At 35.7% G+C, this 18,535-nt stretch overlaps 3 protein-coding genes across 3 annotated transcripts in view; all 3 read right to left on the bottom strand.

Moving 5' to 3' along the window:
- Nucleotides 1-2,223: 2,223 nt before the first annotated feature.
- On the bottom strand, nt 2,224-7,305 carry LOC21396989 (probable mitochondrial adenine nucleotide transporter BTL1). Its single transcript, XM_024176087.1, has 6 exons — nt 7,270-7,305; nt 6,944-7,102; nt 5,258-5,352; nt 4,056-4,389; nt 3,455-3,692; nt 2,224-2,780 (listed from the first exon to the last, which is right to left on the bottom strand). The coding sequence occupies exons 1-6, from the start codon at nt 7,303-7,305 to the stop codon at nt 2,530-2,532; spliced, it is 1,113 nt and encodes a 370-aa protein (XP_024031855.1). The 3' UTR covers nt 2,224-2,529.
- A 3,650-nt stretch (nt 7,306-10,955) lies between these two features.
- On the bottom strand, nt 10,956-16,082 carry LOC21396987 (cleavage and polyadenylation specificity factor subunit 3-I). Its single transcript, XM_010114137.2, has 6 exons — nt 15,993-16,082; nt 15,721-15,876; nt 15,512-15,609; nt 14,235-14,280; nt 13,996-14,145; nt 10,956-12,781 (listed from the first exon to the last, which is right to left on the bottom strand). Exons 2-6 carry the CDS (start codon nt 15,871-15,873, stop codon nt 11,147-11,149), a joined length of 2,082 nt encoding a protein of 693 aa, XP_010112439.1. The 5' UTR covers nt 15,874-15,876; nt 15,993-16,082; the 3' UTR covers nt 10,956-11,146.
- A 1,087-nt stretch (nt 16,083-17,169) lies between these two features.
- Nucleotides 17,170-18,535, bottom strand: part of LOC21396986 (cellulose synthase-like protein D4) — a 4,530-nt gene continuing 3,164 nt past the window's right edge. The window contains exons 6-7 of the mRNA XM_024176086.1: nt 18,489-18,535; nt 17,170-18,402 (exon numbers count right to left, since the gene is read on the bottom strand). Of these exons, the coding sequence (XP_024031854.1) occupies nt 17,436-18,402; nt 18,489-18,535 (1,014 nt within the window). The 3' untranslated portion in view covers nt 17,170-17,435. The remainder of the gene's footprint in view (nt 18,403-18,488) is intronic.

Raw genomic sequence — 18,535 nt, 5'->3', positions numbered from 1 at the left:
CTTGCTACTCAATCAGAAGAGGCGTTTGGGGCTGAGATTGAGATTTTCAAGATTAATCTTGACGAGCTTCATCATCGTCGAGAGTTTTGCAGGAGATTAGGGGGTGTTCTTTTACAATTTACAATTTTATTTAAGTTTATATTCTTTCATAAAATTTGAGTTTGAACTCGAATTTAAGACTAAATTTGAGTTTAAATTTTTTCTTCAACTCGAGTTCATAAACTCAAACTCAAGTTAATGAATAATATTTTTTCTATTCTTAAAAATGTCATAATTTTTTCATTTTAATTCTGATTGAGATGATTTTTTTTTTATACATTCACAATAAAAAGACGAATAAAACTCTTCTCATATACCATATTAAAAAAATTTTATCATTATTGAATTTTTATTAAAATACTGTCTAAATATAAATTTAAATTTTGACTCATATAAACACAAACTCAAAAAGATTCTCAATTCAAATCATAACTCAAATGTATATATTTAAACACAAACTTAAATTATAATTTTAACTCAAGTTATAATTTAAACTCAACTCAAGATCATCACTCAAATTATCCTAAACAATCCCTAAGAAAGAAGAGAGAGAAAATAGAGAAAAAAAAGCGAAGGAGAAAATAGAAATAGAAGCACCTAAAACAATCACGGGAAATTTTACACACAACCAAAAGTAAACTACGAATACCAGAACGAAACCAAATATTGAGACACACCTACTCTAACTAATTCTTTAAACTTTCATCTGACTTTTTTATTTTTTTTTGGCTTATCATCTGGGTTTTACTTTTTTGGTATTCATGGTGTGAATTTTGACACGTATCTGCAAGTAAATAAGGAGAATAATTTTTTTGGTTCAAAATATAATCTTTTTTTGTTAATTTTCTGTGGTATAAACACCCTTTTCAATCGCAAGTTTCTTTGGCTGCAGGAGACGGAGGTGAAACTTGTTTTCAGGAGCCCGTTTAGTTCGCTGATTTGAGTTTTTAATTTGAGTTGAGATGTGATTTTATATGAGAGTTTTTTACTGTAATAAAAAAATTAAATTTAATTATTTGTGAGAACTTTTTACTGTAATAAAACTCGAATTCTAAACTCAAATCAACAAAATAAACGGGACTATTCTTCTTCTTTTTCCTTTGGGAATGTTTGCTTTACAGTGGAGAAAAAAAATGTCAAAAATATATATTTATCTTAAACTCCATTTTATTCACCGATTTAAATTTAAAATTTAAATTTTATTATAATAAAAAAATTTTAAAAATAATCACATTTAATTTTTTTATTATAATAAAAAAAATTTATATAAAATTACATTTTAATTCAAATTTAAAACTTAAACACGCCCTCAATTTTCTATATAAATTGTAGACCCAATTTTAATTAGTTTTTTTTGGGCTATTTAATGAATTTTTTTCTGCAAAAAACAATAATGGACCCACCATCAGATGTGACGTAAGTCCGTCAGAGTTGCACGTGTCTTAAGAGTTTGGCAGTGCAACTTTTATTTTGTGCTTATCGGTGCAAGATTGTATTATACACCATCACTATGCCAGCCAATAAAAATGGAGTCTAATAATTTTTTTTACATGGACCAGAGAAGGACCCAAAATTTAGAATTAGGAATAAACAGGAATAAAACAACAATTATTAATGCTTACACCTATATAAGACTTTGACCTAAGAATAAAATATATATAAAAAGGAACGTTAATTTCTTATTACACTGTATATTTTAGTATATTCAATTTAGAAATACCGTATAATTAAGGGTAAGTAATTTAATGAGTTGAATAATAAATAATAGATACAAGATAGATTTTGACTCGAGCATTCCCTAATCTTTGAAACGGTGAAAAAAAAAAATTGTATGTGTTGGCTGTTTAATAATAGTATTGACACACCTTAACATTTTAAATACCTGAATTTTGTACAAAACATTTTGAATTTTCCTTTCCAATGCTAAGTTGGGATGAATAGAAGTTCTCCGTGGCTTATTGTCATCTTTAGGATGTTGATATTTTAAAAGACAGATTAACAGAATGGCATTCTTGTTGTTTCTATATGTGAAAAGATTGACAAAACAACTGTAAATAATTTGGTCAAAATATGCTCTCACTCCGAGCCTCCTCAAATATATAATAATGTTTGATCAATAAAACTGTGAATATTTTTCATCATTGTCAACGGAAAACAAAGAAATCTGTGTAATTTTTTAAAAAAAAAAAAAAAAAAAAAAAAAAAAAAAAAAAAAACAGCTCTTATGTCGAAAGAGGATTCTCCAACCGCGGATTTAATCAGCTGACAAAGTGTTAAAAGAAGGGGAAAAAAATCAAATCAAAATCAAAATAACGGCCATAATAAATTACCCAAAACTTGAGATTCAGCCTCAGGTCTACCAATAAAATCACCTAGAGGCCTTGGCACATTATGCTTTTAGCTGACTTTTCCTGCATTGTCATGTGGATCAGAGAACTCCACAACTTTCGACTGCAAATTCTGTGTGAAATCTTGTTTCGAACCGACCAGTTACAAGGGATGTCTCTGAAACAGCAATATGTCCTTCCAAGCTTCATAAAACATCCATGTTATGCCGGAGGATGGCATGACCTTTAAACAGCTTGCACCCCACCCTCTGTAGAGTCCCAAAAGACCTTGCTCCCGAATGACTTCAGAAAGTGCTGCGGCCATGTGTGGCGGACACTTTCCTTGCAAAGCTCCCACCATCAGCCGTTTCCTAGCCACCTCTAGTGGAAAGCTGATTGTACTAGCGGTCAGACCTGCCCATGCACGAGTAAAAAACTCTCATTAACCGAAAGTAGTGACAAACTCACCATCATGAATGAAATCATTTGGGCTCTGCAGAAAAGGAACTATGATAAGGAAAGAAAAGTTTTGGAGATCCTGCATTAGAATCAATTAGTACGTGCTTCGAAAACTCATGGGAAATATGATCTTTACCCTGTTTAGAAAAATAATAATAATAATAATGATAATAAGTCTAGGGCTGTTCATGACATGCCCCAAGCCGAGGCTAACTGTCTGAACCCATAACTGAATGCAATAGAGAAAGATCTTCCCCTCCCTCTATTTTCTTCACGTGGATTATACCTTTTTTTTTTTTTTACTCCCTATTTTCTTTCCCTCCTACCAAACACAGCCTAAGAGACAACTCAAAAGCACAGAAATATTTCCGTCTCATTTACTCGCTCATTTACATGTTTCGATCAAAATAAGGTTCGTTAATTTAAAAAAAAAAAAAAAACAAATATGCAGCGTTTGTTCTTTTTTAAAGAGTATTAATTTCATGATCTTTACATAGTACTGAGCAAACAAATGGACGAACAAACTTTAAGTGCATGTCTTAGACATAGGAGAATCTCAAAAGTAACTTGTATACATCCCATTTCTAAAATATCAGAAGCTGAAGTGTTTTATTTCTCAAGGTTCTCACCTGCAAGGGCTCCAATCACGAGCATCTCTGGACGGTTTAGAGATTCCTTATTTTTTGATTGGCAGCAAGATTTCTTCATTGTCTCGTACATAAAATAATAACATGTGCTATAGGGAAGCATTCCTATCAGTGTAGGCGAAAGACCAGCATAGAACGCACCAATTCCACCATCCTTATAAATCTTGCCGATTGCAATGCTTAAACTAGGATATGCCTCAGGACTTACAGTCAACCGATCCTGTTCACGAAAGTAAAAGGAAAACCGTCAATTCTGGAGCAAAAATACCATATAGCAGAAAGGCATTCTGCATCGGGCAGTTCAACCATCACAAAGGAGAAACAAAGTCAACACACTAATTCTGAGGTAATATTTTAGTTCTTGAGAGTGACAAACAAGTAGACACACATGTAAAAAGAAAAAAGAAAGTAAACCAGAGACCTCGAATATCGTCACAAAACATGGCATAAAATATGATCAGCAGAATGCAAACGGCTTATAACTGAGAATAGATGAATTTAAAGATTCCACGAGAAAGAAATACGAGTAGACTTGACTCCAGAGATTTGTATCCTTGGTGGGGGGCCCATATACTAATAATACCTTTAAAACTTCAAGGGGGTGACACACAATCGCGCCGGAAACTCCAGCAGCAGCACCAGCCACGGCTACTGGAGAAATCCAAGAAAGAGGTAAGTCCAAACTGAATTTACCGATTTGCAACTTTGGACCATCACCCTGCTTCCACTTCTCTTGTGCTGATGTCATTGCTCGTTTAACACACTCAAATGTACCGAGCTCAATTGCCTGCGTGGGGATTATACGAAGAATATTGATTGCATTGCCGGCCCAAAGTCCTGTCCAACCCTGCTGCTCAATAACCTCAAGGAAACTACCACTGATGTTTTTGGATCCAACACCAACAACCATTCTAGTCCTGCACACATCATGTAATATATCATGAATTATGTATCGATGTGAACAGATGGCACAGCCGCAGAATAGTTGTAAATTCATAAATTAAAAACAAAGCAATCTTCAGTAGAATCTTCAACTTCCTAAATTGATCTGGAATTTTCAACTTTGTAGTTCAGTGTGCTAGTACAACCGATTCAGCTAGAAACTGCAAAACTATCCTTAGACATGCAGAGGAAATGTACTAGCTTTAAGAATATTTCTTTAATAGAAACTCAAACTAATAAAGAGCCCAAAAGTTCAGCAATCTGCTGCCGCTTGATCAAATCCTTTGAGGAGCTAGAAACACAAGGAAAAAGTGGCCTAAACCGTTTCCAAAATGCTAAGGCTGACATAACACTATTACTTTCTGAGTATTCACAGCCGTAAATCCCATAAAAGAGTTCATTTTGTTCATAGTCCATATTAAATAAATATATGAGTTCCAGAGATGTATGGCAGGTGTTCTTGATAAAAGAATGGAGAAGATGATAGCAGTTTAGGTTGATTATCTTCTTTTAAAAGAAAAAAATAAATAAAAAGAAACGCATAATTATTATCTCTGACAATCAAAGAAGACATCTTGTTTTCACGAAATTGCCTACAACCTTTGTGAAACAATGTTGCCTCCATATTTCCTAGGAACTTAAAGGCAAAGCCACAGATGTTTACTTTAGGCCTTTGACTGTTGAATGAGCTTCAGAAGTTGGCTAAACCAGCTTTTCAGGGCAAGTATACTCACTTGCTCAGTATTGTAAAGCAATATTTCCATCCGGGTTACCAATCAATTTAAATATCAAATTTTAGTAAGATAAATAAGTGAAAAAATCAGACAAATGAAGAAAGTCAACCTGATGGTCTCAAGAGGCGCAAGAACAGCTTTTGTCATAGCCCCTGCTAAAGCCCCACTAAGGAACTCGGCAACTTCTCTTGTTCTCAAAAAATCCTGCAGGACGTCAAATCACATCTTAGTGACACCATCGGTAGAATATTATGCTAATTGTTTTCTTTGTTTCTTTGGGCCACGAAATATATGTCAAAAGTACAAAGCTACACAAAGAAATTGATGCATACAGATTATAATAATACAAAATAATAAAAAAAGCCTTATAGCACCCAGAACTCAGAAACAGAGCACGAGCATTAGTTAGTTCTCCCCAGATTTCAAAGAAATATACTGTTTAGACTAGATAGGAATAATTGCCAGATCTGGTTCGTAGCCTTTTATTCCCCATGTCTTGCTGTAATCTTTATGTCAATTTTTTTTAATAACATCTTGTAACTTCGAGATTGGGATAGTTTGTTTCCAATTCGCTCGTTCAATTGAAATTATTTCTTCTTACGGTAGTTTAGTATTTGAGAGAACGAGTAGAAGAGAAAAAATCACATGAAAATGGTTAACAAACACATTGCAGCTGCTTGCATCATTCTTCTCCAGAAAGGAGCATGAGGAATTAAAAGGTCAACATAACACTAGGGAATATTGGTCACAGAATTAGGATCTAATTAGAGTGGATCGTGAAATAAACGCGACGCTGAACGGCTGAAAATGACAGAGCGCTAGTACCAGCAAACTAAAAGCAGGATCTATAAACCTCTAAATAAAGATAGGTTGTTTTCCATTAGACTCTAGCTGCTAAGAAAAAAGATCAGTGTTGTGGAAAACAGTCTCCACAACTTACAATAGGATCAAAAGGTGCAACAAGGGTGAGTTTACCAACTTGCTTCACAATTCTCTTTGCAGTCAAACACAACAAGCCCAGTCCAATACTCCACTCCCTTTAAACAAGTTCATGAAAAGGATTAGTCTAATTTTGGGAAATAAGGAAAATAACTCTCATTATTTTCTCGGAAAACAAGCAGAGACAAAGTGACCACACGTAGAGCAAAAGAACTAAAAGGACGCCAGATCAGAAGCCTTAACATCAAAAGGTCTATTATTTGGCATTTTTATCCTCTTAGGAAAGAATGGCTATGTTCAAACAATTCATGAGTGACAAGAACCCAGATTAAAAAGTGCTCTATGTTCTTCACAGACAAGAGTAGAACAAAATTTCTTATTAAACAAAAAATAATAAATAATAAAAAATAATTTCCTTATTCTTCTTCCTTTTATCATGTCAAGGAGGAAAAAAGAACATTTAAAAGGCACCTAGACAGCATCTTCTTAAGATTGGGACATAGAGAAAAAGTTCCCTCCTTTCATTCATTATAAACCTTTCATAACCGGATTTTGAAATTCTAACATAATCTCTCTTCTTCTCCTTATTCCTTGTTCTTTGTGTTTCTCCTCCACTTTCTCAGCAAACAAACAGAAGAGACAAAAAGGTCTATTATTCGGCATTATTAATCTCTTCACAAAAATGGGGTTTCCCCATAATTCCCAAATAACCAAAAAACAGATTAAAAAGTTCTCTACACTCTTCACCTTTTTTTTTTCTTTTCTTTTTTTTCTGGGCAACCAAACAGACAACCAAACCAGCAGAACAAAATTTCTTTCATTTAAAAATAATAACAAAAAAAAAAAAGGGAGTTACACCAAAAGCACGGCCAAAATCTGGGGGTTGCAATCGGAGCTCGAAAGGTGAGGAAATGGGCTTTTCAGGGTCGAGGTCTTTAGGAAGAAGCATAGTGGTGGCTCCATAGACGTCTCCAAAAATCCCATCACTCAACTTCTTCTGCTGCTTCTTCATCACCTGTGATTCAAACGCCATTAAAACATAAACAAGCAAAAAACCAAGCTCTCTTCTAATTCACATGGTGAGTGCGTGTGTGTATACACACACACACACACACAAATAATGTATAGAAAATGCGAAGAATAAAGAAAGAGAGGAAAAGGAGGTTTTTGGAATTAACGTACCTCAGAGAAAGAGAGGGACGGGGGTTTTGGAGACATTTGTTTGATTTTGTTTTGGAGGGCAGTTTTTTTTTTTTTTTTTCCCTCTCTTTTTTGTGTTTTGGGGTTGTCGTTCTTCTATTCTAAGATGAAAATTAATAATGTTTTTCTCGTTTTTTTGTTGTTGTTATTTTCATTTTTTGTTTTCAGAGTTGAAAAGAAAGCAAGCCACGAGTCGTTTGTTGTTTGTGAGGTCTTGTCTTTTGGGTTTGTTCGGTCGGCGCGTCCGCAAAAAGGAAAAGACTTCTCTTTAGAGTTCGGTAACCGTCTTTTTACTAATTATTTATTGAGAAATTAGATGTGGTGACTGAATTTAACCATCACAATTAATAAGTAGTCATTGTTTTTCTAAATTGCGAGAATGGCAGATAGTTTTAAACATAGAAATTGAGCATCAAATTTTACCCCAAATCTCTCAACTTTCTCTCATCTCTCGTTCTTAATCACGAACATATCTCTAAAACTTCTCTCGTATTTTTAAGTCAAGTGTTAGTGTTAATTAGCCTAAAATTTTATAAAGAAGGAGGTCTTAAATTTAAGTGTTAGGAGATGTGAAGAAATTCCTAAAAGTCGATAAATGCTTAGAAAAGACAGTACAGTACGTATGTGTATAAAATCTAATTATGTCAGGAGTTCCGCGAGGTGGACTTATGGGAAGTTAAAAAAAGCATTTTAAAATTATTACTAATTTGATTATTTTTTTTAGCACTGTCCCACCACTAATTATTAGGTGATGTTTGGTTCATATATTCAGAATCATGATTCAGAACCATTCTCATTTTATATGTGTATTTTGTGAGAGAAAAACACTGTAGAGAATCATGATTCTGAATCAGGAACAAATACAGAAAATAAACGGACACTTAGTAATGCTTTTATTATTTTCACAACTAATTATAAAAATGAAACAAATGATTATTTTGAACAAGTGCACTATCATATAATGGCTGATAATTACTATAGGTACAAGAAGAATTTGACAAATAAAAACAGTATTATTTTTTAAATACCTTTTTATTATAAAATGGATGGATTCATCCGTTACTTATAATTAGAAATTGGAATGAACTTCATGACTACGTCGCTACTTGATTCCATCTAAGTTGATTGCCTACAAGTCAATAAAAGATCTAAAAGTCCAATTAGATATTTTTTTTTTCCTACATCTCTTTAGATAATAATCAAAAAGAATATTTTTGCAGGGATATCCCTGATTTTTTGTGTTTGACAATTTAATCTCTAAACAAAATTTTTTGACAATTGACCCTTCTAATGACAAAATATACTGCACAGCTAGTCTTTTTAGTAAATGTCACTTGACGTTTAGTTGATAGATTTATAATCATAATTTAGAATTATTCTCGATTAACGTGTATTTTTTTTAAAAAAAATACTGTAATAAATTACGAACTATGATCTAAATCATGGCACAAATCCACCGATCAAACGCTTGGACGGCTTCATCACAGATAAAGTGCACAGGAGCATCATGATCATTTTTTGGCTTACAATAAGAGAGAATAAGAGGGAGAGAAAGGGAGCAACCGCTTATTAAAAGAGATGGTGCTACCACACTACCACCGCCCCTCATGAGCTAGTACCCATCGCGATATCATATTCACGTGAAAACTAAGGTCGTTTGTTATCCCCTTGAAATAAGATTTTGTTCCCCTCGCTGCTGCTGAATCTTGTGGGGGCTAGAGGTTTTTTTTTTTTATGTTTTGTTTTATTTGTTGGGGAGTTTTAATTTCCAATTTGAATGAAAAAGACTGACAATACCCTAGTTATAATATAAGCTAATGTGCAAGTCATGTGTAAAAAAAAAATTCCAAAACCGTTGAATACTTAACGAAAATTATCAAAAGAACCACCAATATCATATGATTTTTAAATTTAAAAGATCAATTGTTATGAAATTTAGTTCAAGGACTAAATTGTTAAATACAAAAAGTTAAAGGGATGTCCATCTAAAAAGGTCTGGAAAGAGTTGTTTTAAATTTTGGATGAAAATGAAATGACAAAGAAAATGAAAAATCAGTGTTATCGGTCTTTGTCAGTGACCCAAAACCCACGCCATTGAGCTTTTTTCTTTTTGCTTTTCTTGGATATACTTCAATTGCATTTCATTAGCAAGAACACAGCACTCTTTCAGAGTTTTCTTTCAATCTTATTTAACCATTGATAAGATGTAGATCAAATACGAGATGAGACGACATTGAAAATTAATCTGACCGCTTTCTCTCCGAGAGGATTTCTGGCGGATGAGGTCATAGCACCGGGACATCATATAGCGTTTCTTGAGGCTATCCTAAATTCATTGACAACGAGAGGGATTTCTTCTGTTCTTAGCCGCCTAGGAGGCGTGAAACTCGGCAGTTCAGTAGCATCGCTGCGTAGCTCGGGGCTTATTGGCTTGTCTGTGGAAGAAATAGGAGGTTGACCATTTGGTTGAAAATCTACATTATGAGATGCACACACCAAACCAGTTAGTGTAAAATTATCAAACATCTAGATTAACAATTAGCTAATACTTATGGTTGCTATAACGGTGAAATTATATAATAAATTCAAGAGAAGAACCGAAAAAAAAAAAAAAAAAAAAAAAAAAAAGGGACTTCTCTAAAAAAAATAAAAATAAAAATAAAAATAAAAGAAATAAGCTCTCTTTTTTTCTTTTCTTTTTTTTCTCTCTTGCTAAGAAGGAAAGAAGGAAATGGGACTTGAAGAATTGAGTTCAACTATTTCTGGTGATCTCTTTCTACCTGTAACCATCATCTAAAAAGTTAGAGCTGCCACTTGTATATTTTTGTATTTGGCTGTTTTACTCATTTTGGATTGTTATTAATGTTTTGTGCTTTTTTCATTCTTTATTATGTTCTTTTTACACCCAAAAAAAAAAAAGAAAGAAACTGTCCCAGCTTTGGCTTCATTAGAGTTAGATATTAAAGGTACACATTATTTTACAACCCCAAAAAATGGCATCAATTATCAAATCTCCAGGCCAACTTGGAAGTTTCAAGTTCGCAAATATGAGAAGAGATTCTACTTCTTTTTTTTTAAAATATCTTTTTATATTTCTCACGTCATAAATCATTAAAAAAAGAAAAAAAAAAGATCATATCAATGTATGCTATTATTTCGAAAAGTCATTTTCATATGTACACTATTGATTCAACACTCAAGTAAGGAGAATCACAATATATAAAAAGTCCATCTAAGACGTCCATTATTTCACAATTAGCACAGCTGCGAAGAACTTTTTTTTACTAGTACACGAACAACTAACCTGCCAATTCCTCCTTCCAATTAATCTTAATCAGCTCATCCTTAGAAAAGGGTTAAAAGTCTAAATGGCACATTCTAGTGTCAACATTATTGTATTAAAAAGCTTCTAGTTTGTAATGAAATCCTTTTTCACCTAAAAAAAAAAAAAAATTAAAGACCGTCTATGTCAGGAATATCGGATAATTTTGTTTTTGATGGAGAAAAAATGATAATTAAAACTTGAAAAGGTTAAAAAGCCACGACAAAATGACTTGTGCAACGTTTAGAATGATTAACGGACGGAATATTCTTAGTGGAAACAATTGTTGAAGTAATTGAAGGAAATAATATGGTAGCTTAATCAACCAAAGATCTTTGACAGCGTGAAGCGAAAAGCGTACTGGCTTTTTACTCTTGAAACAAACAACATTAAGCGAAAAGCGTATTGGCCGATGTTTTCTAGTTAGTTGCAACGACAACAAACAACAGAAACTACACTCAAACAGTTGAGGAATAAAAAAGATACAGAAATACTAACATGAACAGAAACGACAAACAAAATGAGTGCAATGAGGAGCTAAGATGAGGAGAGAGGGATTGGCTTGACAGCGCTTTGTATTCGCCGAAACGCCGTCCTTACTCTTTCCTTGAGACCCTCATTCTCGCTTTCAACGTCCCCACTCTGCTTATCAAGCTGTGCCACATTCCCATCAACATTAATCATTATCTTGCCGTTTCCTCGGAGCTTCACATCTCCAAAGAGAGATACGAGAAGCGCGTAAATCACCTTCTCTGCCTTCTTCTCGTTATCTTCCTCAGTTTTGGTATCCTCGGATTCAACAACTACTTTGGGGACTTCACGGTTGATATTTAAAACCAGAGCCACAACGGAGTCTGATACCATGTCACTAATAGGATCCGATGTCCAATGAAGTGAAATGTGTTTGTCTGACTCGTGCTTCACCGTCACGCGATCATGCACTCGCAGTGTTGGCACGCCAGATTCCTCATCTGTTGAAGATTCTACACTGTCGTATATCTGCTTAAGCCGGTGCTTTATCACGCTGAAGGCACTGGAATACGGGATAGTTATTCTCTGAGTAATGTTCGCTGTTGCTAGCTGCGAGAAGACATGGAGATCGTCGGGAGCCATTATCTGATAGCTGAACCCTTTCTTTACTAGTAGACCACTGACAATATCACCAACTTCTGGGGTCTTCTCAGCCAGCTTCCCAATAGCTTTGGCCATTTTCTGCGAGTTGAAATACATTTCAACTGATTGGCAATTTTTTGGGGTGAGAATTTTAGTGTTACGGTCCGCGAATTGAGTCATAAGCTTCTGTTTGAGCCTCCCCATTTCATTTGCTTCTCCATGAACAAGAATTATGTTAGGAGGCCTCAACTCTTCCAAGAATGCACTTGTTTGAGCAGAGTCCGCATGGGCGGAGAATGAGATATAATGGACTTGCATGTTGAGAGGAGCAGTCAGTCCATTCATGAGAGTGACTTCTTTTGGTTCATTGATGATTGTTTTAGCAAGAGTCCCTTCAACCACGTAACCTGGAATAACGCAGGCGTTTCTCTTATCAGAGCACCACATATCAAAGAGTTGCCTCGACAGCCCACTCTGAAGCCCACCGGGGCTGGCCATGACTACTGACGGGCCCACGTCTTTAAAATTCTCAATGCTCTTAAGTGGAGATATGTGCTTGAAGATGAAGGGATTCGATTTTGCATTTCTGATCCTGTCATTCATTGATAGCGTGTATGTCTCGTAAACAGACAAGCATCGTTTTGCAAGCGGGGAAGCATAATATATTGGAATGTTCTGGAGCTCAGGATGGTTTGACCAGTACTCATCAAGGATGAGGAGGAGTTCTTGGGCACGACCAAGAGCAAATACAGGAATTAGGACACGACCTCCCTGAGAAATGGTTGAGTGTATGACATCAGTAAACCGCTTCTCTCGGATATTTCGAGGTTGATGATGCTGGACACCATAAGTGGATTCAATTATGCATACATCAGGGGAAAACTGTGGGGTCTCTGCAGCACGGAGATGTCGGTCTTCGTCACGTGAATAATCTCCGGTATAGAGGACTCGAACACCAGCAATGTCGACCATAAACATAGCAGCACCAAGGACATGACCAGCTGTGTAACACCAAAATCGGATTCCATTCACTTCCACTGTTTGGTGGAAATCAATAACCTGTAATTACCATGAATTGTAAGAAGATAGTCACAGAAAAAAAAAATGCTCATGGCTTTAGGAAGGCTACTAAGCTTTCATCACTGATTTTAAAAAAGACAATCAATCTCTTGTTTCTATCAGCCAGCATCAACATTATAAGTTCTAAACATAGACATGTTGCTCAAGATACACATTCTTCTTGAGTTGAACTTTAGCACCATCACTAAAATCTCTAGTGTAACTTCTTCAGAACAAATGTCTCCTTTCAGAAAAGTCCCATTTACCCAATAAATAAAGTGAACAAAGACACGCCAAAAATGAATATCAGACGAGAGCACTAATTACGTTCTAAGGGTGATACATTAAGAATCCTGTTATCATGCTATGCTAAAAGAAGACGATGCAATTAAAGATTAATCAAGTGTAGCAAGATGATCCAAAAAAATTTATTAAATATGAAAGAAAATAAGAGATAGAAGAATGCATGAGGAGAATATCACCATCCAGGTAGATGAACAAAGTTCAAACTTTATATTTTATGTAGATAGGACTTGCAACGAAAATTACAGATAAAATTCTGGATACATTCTTTTTTTCAGAAACAATCATTTTGCTAAAAATATAATTATTGAAAAAAAAACGTGGATAATGACTCTCAAAAGAATGCTGGTAATGGCAACAATAGAAATCCTAGATGAGATTCCACACATGCAGCTAAGATGGTACTCCAGTGGGCTTGGGACGCATGTAAAGAACTTGAATTACTACACTGCTAAAAGCCATTTTAGAGGGCCAGGGTTGCTGCAGCAAGGAGAGAGAGAAGAGAGAGAGAGATGAAATGATGGTATTTTATGGGATCTAACCTTTATACATACAGAACATATATTATCTAACCTAGACCCCAGCCTGTGGTAATGCGTGATGCCTTTTACCAGGAAATCAGAAATTAGACACAACATGCATAATAATAGTCAAACTTTTAATACAGCAGAGTGTCTAAGATACTCTAGCATTTGATCATGTCTTAAAACGTTAATCATAACTTCTCAAACCAAATCAAAGCTTAAATATACAAGCACTGACAAAATAAACATACAAATGTTTATCTGACATACACGTAAAATTTATTTCTTTATATATACTTGAGCATTTCAAAAAACTAAAAAAGTTAATCTAATGTCTAACTACATTTTATGAATTAAGCATAATGAAATCAAGAGAAAACAACACACCTCAATTTTGTCCATGGACCGATTTATGTCCTGTTCGTCATACAACATATCTTCAACTGAAACTTTGCTCACTTTTACATAATCTGTTAAAAGCAACTTGTAGATAGCCTTTGTTGCGTAAGTCATGAAGACACGACCTTTGAATGTGGTCTAAGAATAATAAACATAAAATCAATTTCCAATAAACCAATAAAAATAATAGAGTAATTACACAGAATTGAATAAGAAAGTGAGAAAACCTTTTCCAGAAAATAAGGAAGAGATGCAGCATGATCCAAATGGAAGCTGCAAACGAAAAGCACAAAGCCTTGAATGATTGACCAAAAAAAAAATTCACAAAGATGAAGAGAAAACTTTAAAACACCACATCAATTTAAAGTGGCACTTGAATCTAACATATACATGCAGTCCAATCCATTACTTTGTAATACAAATTATACAGGGAAAAAACATGCAACATCTGATTTTGAGAAACTGACCAAGCTTTCTATTCCTTAACGCGATCATTATCCTTATGCAATGTTTTTACTTTAACAGGTTGCTAATGTCAATCGAGGACAACAAGTGCACATTATAATTGGTCAGGTCAATAAGTTTTTATCTTTTCGTATTCAATATTGTCTACTTCACATTGAATCCTATCTTTCTGATACTTTCCACTTTCACATTATATCAAACCTACAATGTGTTCATGTCTCTTTCTCAACCATAACCCATAACCCACATCCCATCCTTTGTCTCTTTCTCAACCATAACCTACTGGGAAAGGTATGTATAACCTAGGTGAGGAAAGGGAGGACCCTTGTCTAGACGTGTTTGGTATGAATTTCCTTCCTCCTAAAACCAGTTTGACTTTGGAAGGATCAAAATTGGAGTCTAGAAAGGATTTTGAATCTCTCTCTCAATCCATCCCCTCCTACCAACTAACCATAGTACGAGGAAAAAGTGGAAGGAGGGAGAGGGGTGAGGTGATTAGTAGAAATATTTTGGAACCCATGGTTGTTTGGTAGGGGGCAAAAGAGAAGGCAATGGATTGCATAAGGGATTTCAAATCCTTCAAATAACCCCAATTTCAATCTCCCCATATTTGGAGAGATTAGAGGAAATCCATACCAAACACAATAAGATAAAGGTCCCCCCTTCCTCTCTATTTTCCTCACATATCTGATATGCCTTTCTTTCCTTCTAATTTTCTTTCTCCTATTACCAAACACAGCCTTCAAATCCATCCACAGATCCTCTCACTCTGTCCTCCTATCAAACAAGGCCTCAGTCCCAATAACCCAAGTTTATGCCACCATTAAAGCACACAACTTTCTAAATGAATAACAAAGCCATCCTATCCACTACTAGATCCAATTGTACTATATCAAACTGAGAACAAGAATTTCATACAAAAATCCAATGCCAAAAAAAAAAAGGGATATATGTCTAAAGGATAGAACTAATTAATTATCAAAATTATCTTGGTGTATAATTCATGAAAAATAAATAAATAGATAAAAGAGGTACACACTGAGTAATGAGAAGGACGTCGACAGTAGAAGGATCAATCTCATCAAAGTAGGGCAAAGCAGCCATGCCCGAGTAAGCTGGATGAATTCCGCAATCAAACTGAACCCCAAAAAAGAATGAACGAAAAAATTACGGGAAAAAAACCTAAAAAATTAGAGAATTAGAAATCAATCACAAAACAGAAGAAGAAGATCGATAACAATGGCGGACCAAAACAGTTTTGGACTTGAAGGACATGTAGACACAAGAGCGGCCAACTTCATTGCCAGCCCCTAAAGGAGTAATAACGAGCTTGTCCTCCTCTCTCGCCGCCAACGAATCCCTTCGCTTCAGAGACGCCGGTTGTCCTGTCGTCGAAGCCATTTTCTACGCCAAAGGCAAAAAACCACCATAACCGAAATGCTTATTATCGGAGAGAAATCAGAACGAGCGTAAATTGATTCGCAGAGAAGAAGAAGAAGAATCAGAGAAATGGAGCTAACCTGCTTTGGTGGTCTGTGTGGAATTCAAGCAGTGGAGAGAGAGAGAGAGAGAGGGAAAACGAAGAAAGAGGAGAACGAGTGGGAAGGAAATCGAGGAAACGACGTAAGCCCTATAAGGGTTGTGTTGGTAATTTTTGTTTTGATTTTATTTATAAATTTGGAAGATTGCACTTACACCCCAATCTATTCACTTTTTACATAATGACCCTCACTTTTAATTTTGATAAAATGCAGAGTTTTAAAAACGGTAGCAACTAGAGTCTAATGGCTAATGATGTTATGAAGTTAATAATTTATGTATTGTTACTTTTTATTGCTAGGTTTAACTATATTTGTATTTATTTCATATTAACAAATTTCTTTATTTTAGTTTTAACGTAACTTAGTTTTAGTTTTATCATGCAAATGATTTCTGAAAATATTTTAAAGGGTTTTAAAGTTAAGACTTGTTTAATTATGCTTTAAATATTATCCGTGTAAAAACTTTAATTATCATGCTTGTTTATATTTATGCTTTTGACATCAAAGTACTTAGAATATGGATTGTAATTAAAAGTGTAAGTTTAGGTCAAGCTAAACGGATCGGTTCGAGACCCATTATTATTGGCCCAATCTTATCTAAATTTCCAAGCTGGACTAGGCTGAGATTTCAAGCCCGAAAACTTATTTGTGCCGGTCCCTCTTTTTTTAAAAGATAAAATAAAATATGACTTATAAAATTCTGCGCCTACTCGGCCCGAAATTTCCATTCGGCGGCCCTCTTTAATATTATCATTATTATGTTGGATTAGAACCTTCGTAAAACTATCATGTTTGGAACCACAAAGTTGTTATATTTTCCGCTTAACTAGATGCAAATCGAAAGAAAAGGTGGTTTATAAAAATAGTTTTCAAAAAAAAAAAAACCCAAAATTTTGATAAAAAAGTGTCTTTATGAATTGCTTTCTCATTAGAATCTTCATATATTGTATGTTCTAAATGGTCTGTCAATTGGATTAAGTTAGGTGTGCGTGTATATGTATATTTATAACATGTGTGTCTGCTACATATGTATATTATGTAATTAATATTCTATCAAAAAAAAATAAATTTTAACCGTATTAACATTCATTGAAAAAAGTCAAAATACTCATCGGATTTATACAAGGAATAGGACAATTCACAAAGCTTGTTGCTAGCCTAGATTGTGTAGCATCCTAAATTTGGTAAATCCCTCAAAACATAACAACAATAAAAACGTTACGCCAGATGCATTGCTCTCCCCAATTCACCGCAATGGTTTCCCTTTTCTCAAACCCATCAATAACATTCTAATTTCACTTCTTTTTGAACTTGGTCAGAGTCAGAGGATTCAAACTCTATACTTTATAGTTGAATTAGACGTAGAATTAATGAATTATCGTTAAACTATCCATGCAACCACTCGTTCCATTCTATTTTCAATCACGGAAATTGGAATCCTCCGCCACCGCCGCCATCCGCGGCCCCTCCCTGAGGCGGGTCAATGGCCATCCAAAGCAAAGAAAGCGTGATTGCAATAAGCCCTGACCAAACAAACACAACTGTCGGCGTCTTTCTTCGCCGCCCCATCAATCCCTTCGCAAACGGGTACAAATGAGCCAAAACCCAGAAGCTAAAGAACGCCCCGCCCACAAACTTGCTCCACTTCGGCACCGTACTATAGATCGTCCTTGAGAATGCCACAACAATGGCGATTATGTTCACCATCGCGATCACGATCGGTGGAATCATCAGTGAGGTCCACTTCACCAGGTACAAGTCGGCGTAGATGTCGTCGTTGTCTTCTCCGGCGGATTTTGAGGTCAAAGTGAAGGAGATTTCGATTCCGGCGATGACTTTCAGAAGGCCTTGGACGACGGCGGCCAAGTGAGCGCTTGTTCCTGAGATGAGCCAGAACTGTTCGTTCCTCCACCATTCTTCTAGTCCGACGCCTGACCATTTCACCTCCAAGATCGCGAGTCCGATTAGACAGATCGTGATGATGAGGAGGTAGATGAGGAAGGAGACGTTTAGGGTTTGGACGATGAAGTGGCCGGATAAGAGGGAGAGCGCCGGGAGGAAGCAATAGACGATGAGGAAGACGGAAGTGAAAGGGTAGATTCCGACGTTGAGGTAGGCCAGGCGTTGGAGGAACTTGAGGCGTTTGGATGCCAAGAAAGCGTTGTTTCTCGAGAAGAAAATCTCGACGGAGCCTGTCGCCCATCGGAGAACTTGGTGGAGACGGTCGGTGAGGTTGATCGGAGCTGAGCCGCGAAAGGCGTCGCGTTTTGTGATGCAGTAGACCGAGTGCCATCCCCTGTTGTGCATTCGGTAGCCGGTGACGACGTCCTCCGTGACGGAGCCGTAAATCCAGCCCACTCGATCTCCCCATTCAGTTTTGTCCTCATACCTGCCATGGAAGCAAGCGTTATTGATGCTTAGTTTTTGTTTGATGAAATGCCCGAGAGAGTATTTATATGGAAATTCTCGACGTACCAACATGAAATGACTGATACGGCTTCTGCGACACTGGTGGCATCAAG

This window comes from Morus notabilis, unplaced genomic scaffold (genome assembly GCF_000414095.1).
Source record: "Morus notabilis unplaced genomic scaffold, ASM41409v2 Scaffold1568, whole genome shotgun sequence".
In the NCBI taxonomy this organism is placed as follows: Eukaryota; Viridiplantae; Streptophyta; class Magnoliopsida; order Rosales; family Moraceae; genus Morus; species Morus notabilis.
This window is presented reverse-complemented; position numbering and strand designations above follow the sequence as displayed.

Bases quoted from the DNA above. Each gene is read 5' to 3' on its own strand.
- LOC21396989 (XM_024176087.1), bottom strand. From the start codon at position 7,305: ATGTCTCCAAAACCCCCGTCCCTCTCTTTCTCTGAG. The intron at 5,353-6,943 runs GTAACTCCCTTT...GACGTCCTGCAG, and splicing joins ATTTTGGCCGTGCTTTTGGT to GATTTTTTGAGAACAAGAGA. The intron at 4,390-5,257 runs GTTGACTTTCTT...TGATGTGTGCAG, and splicing joins GCGCCTCTTGAGACCATCAG to GACTAGAATGGTTGTTGGTG.
- LOC21396987 (XM_010114137.2), bottom strand. From the start codon at position 15,873: ATGGCTTCGACGACAGGACAACCGGCGTCTCTGAAGCGAAGGGATTCG. The intron at 15,610-15,720 runs GTCCGCCATTGT...TTTGGGGTTCAG, and splicing joins TCAAGTCCAAAACTGTTTTG to TTTGATTGCGGAATTCATCC. The intron at 14,146-14,234 runs GTTTTCTCACTT...TATTATTCTTAG, and splicing joins TTCCTTATTTTCTGGAAAAG to ACCACATTCAAAGGTCGTGT.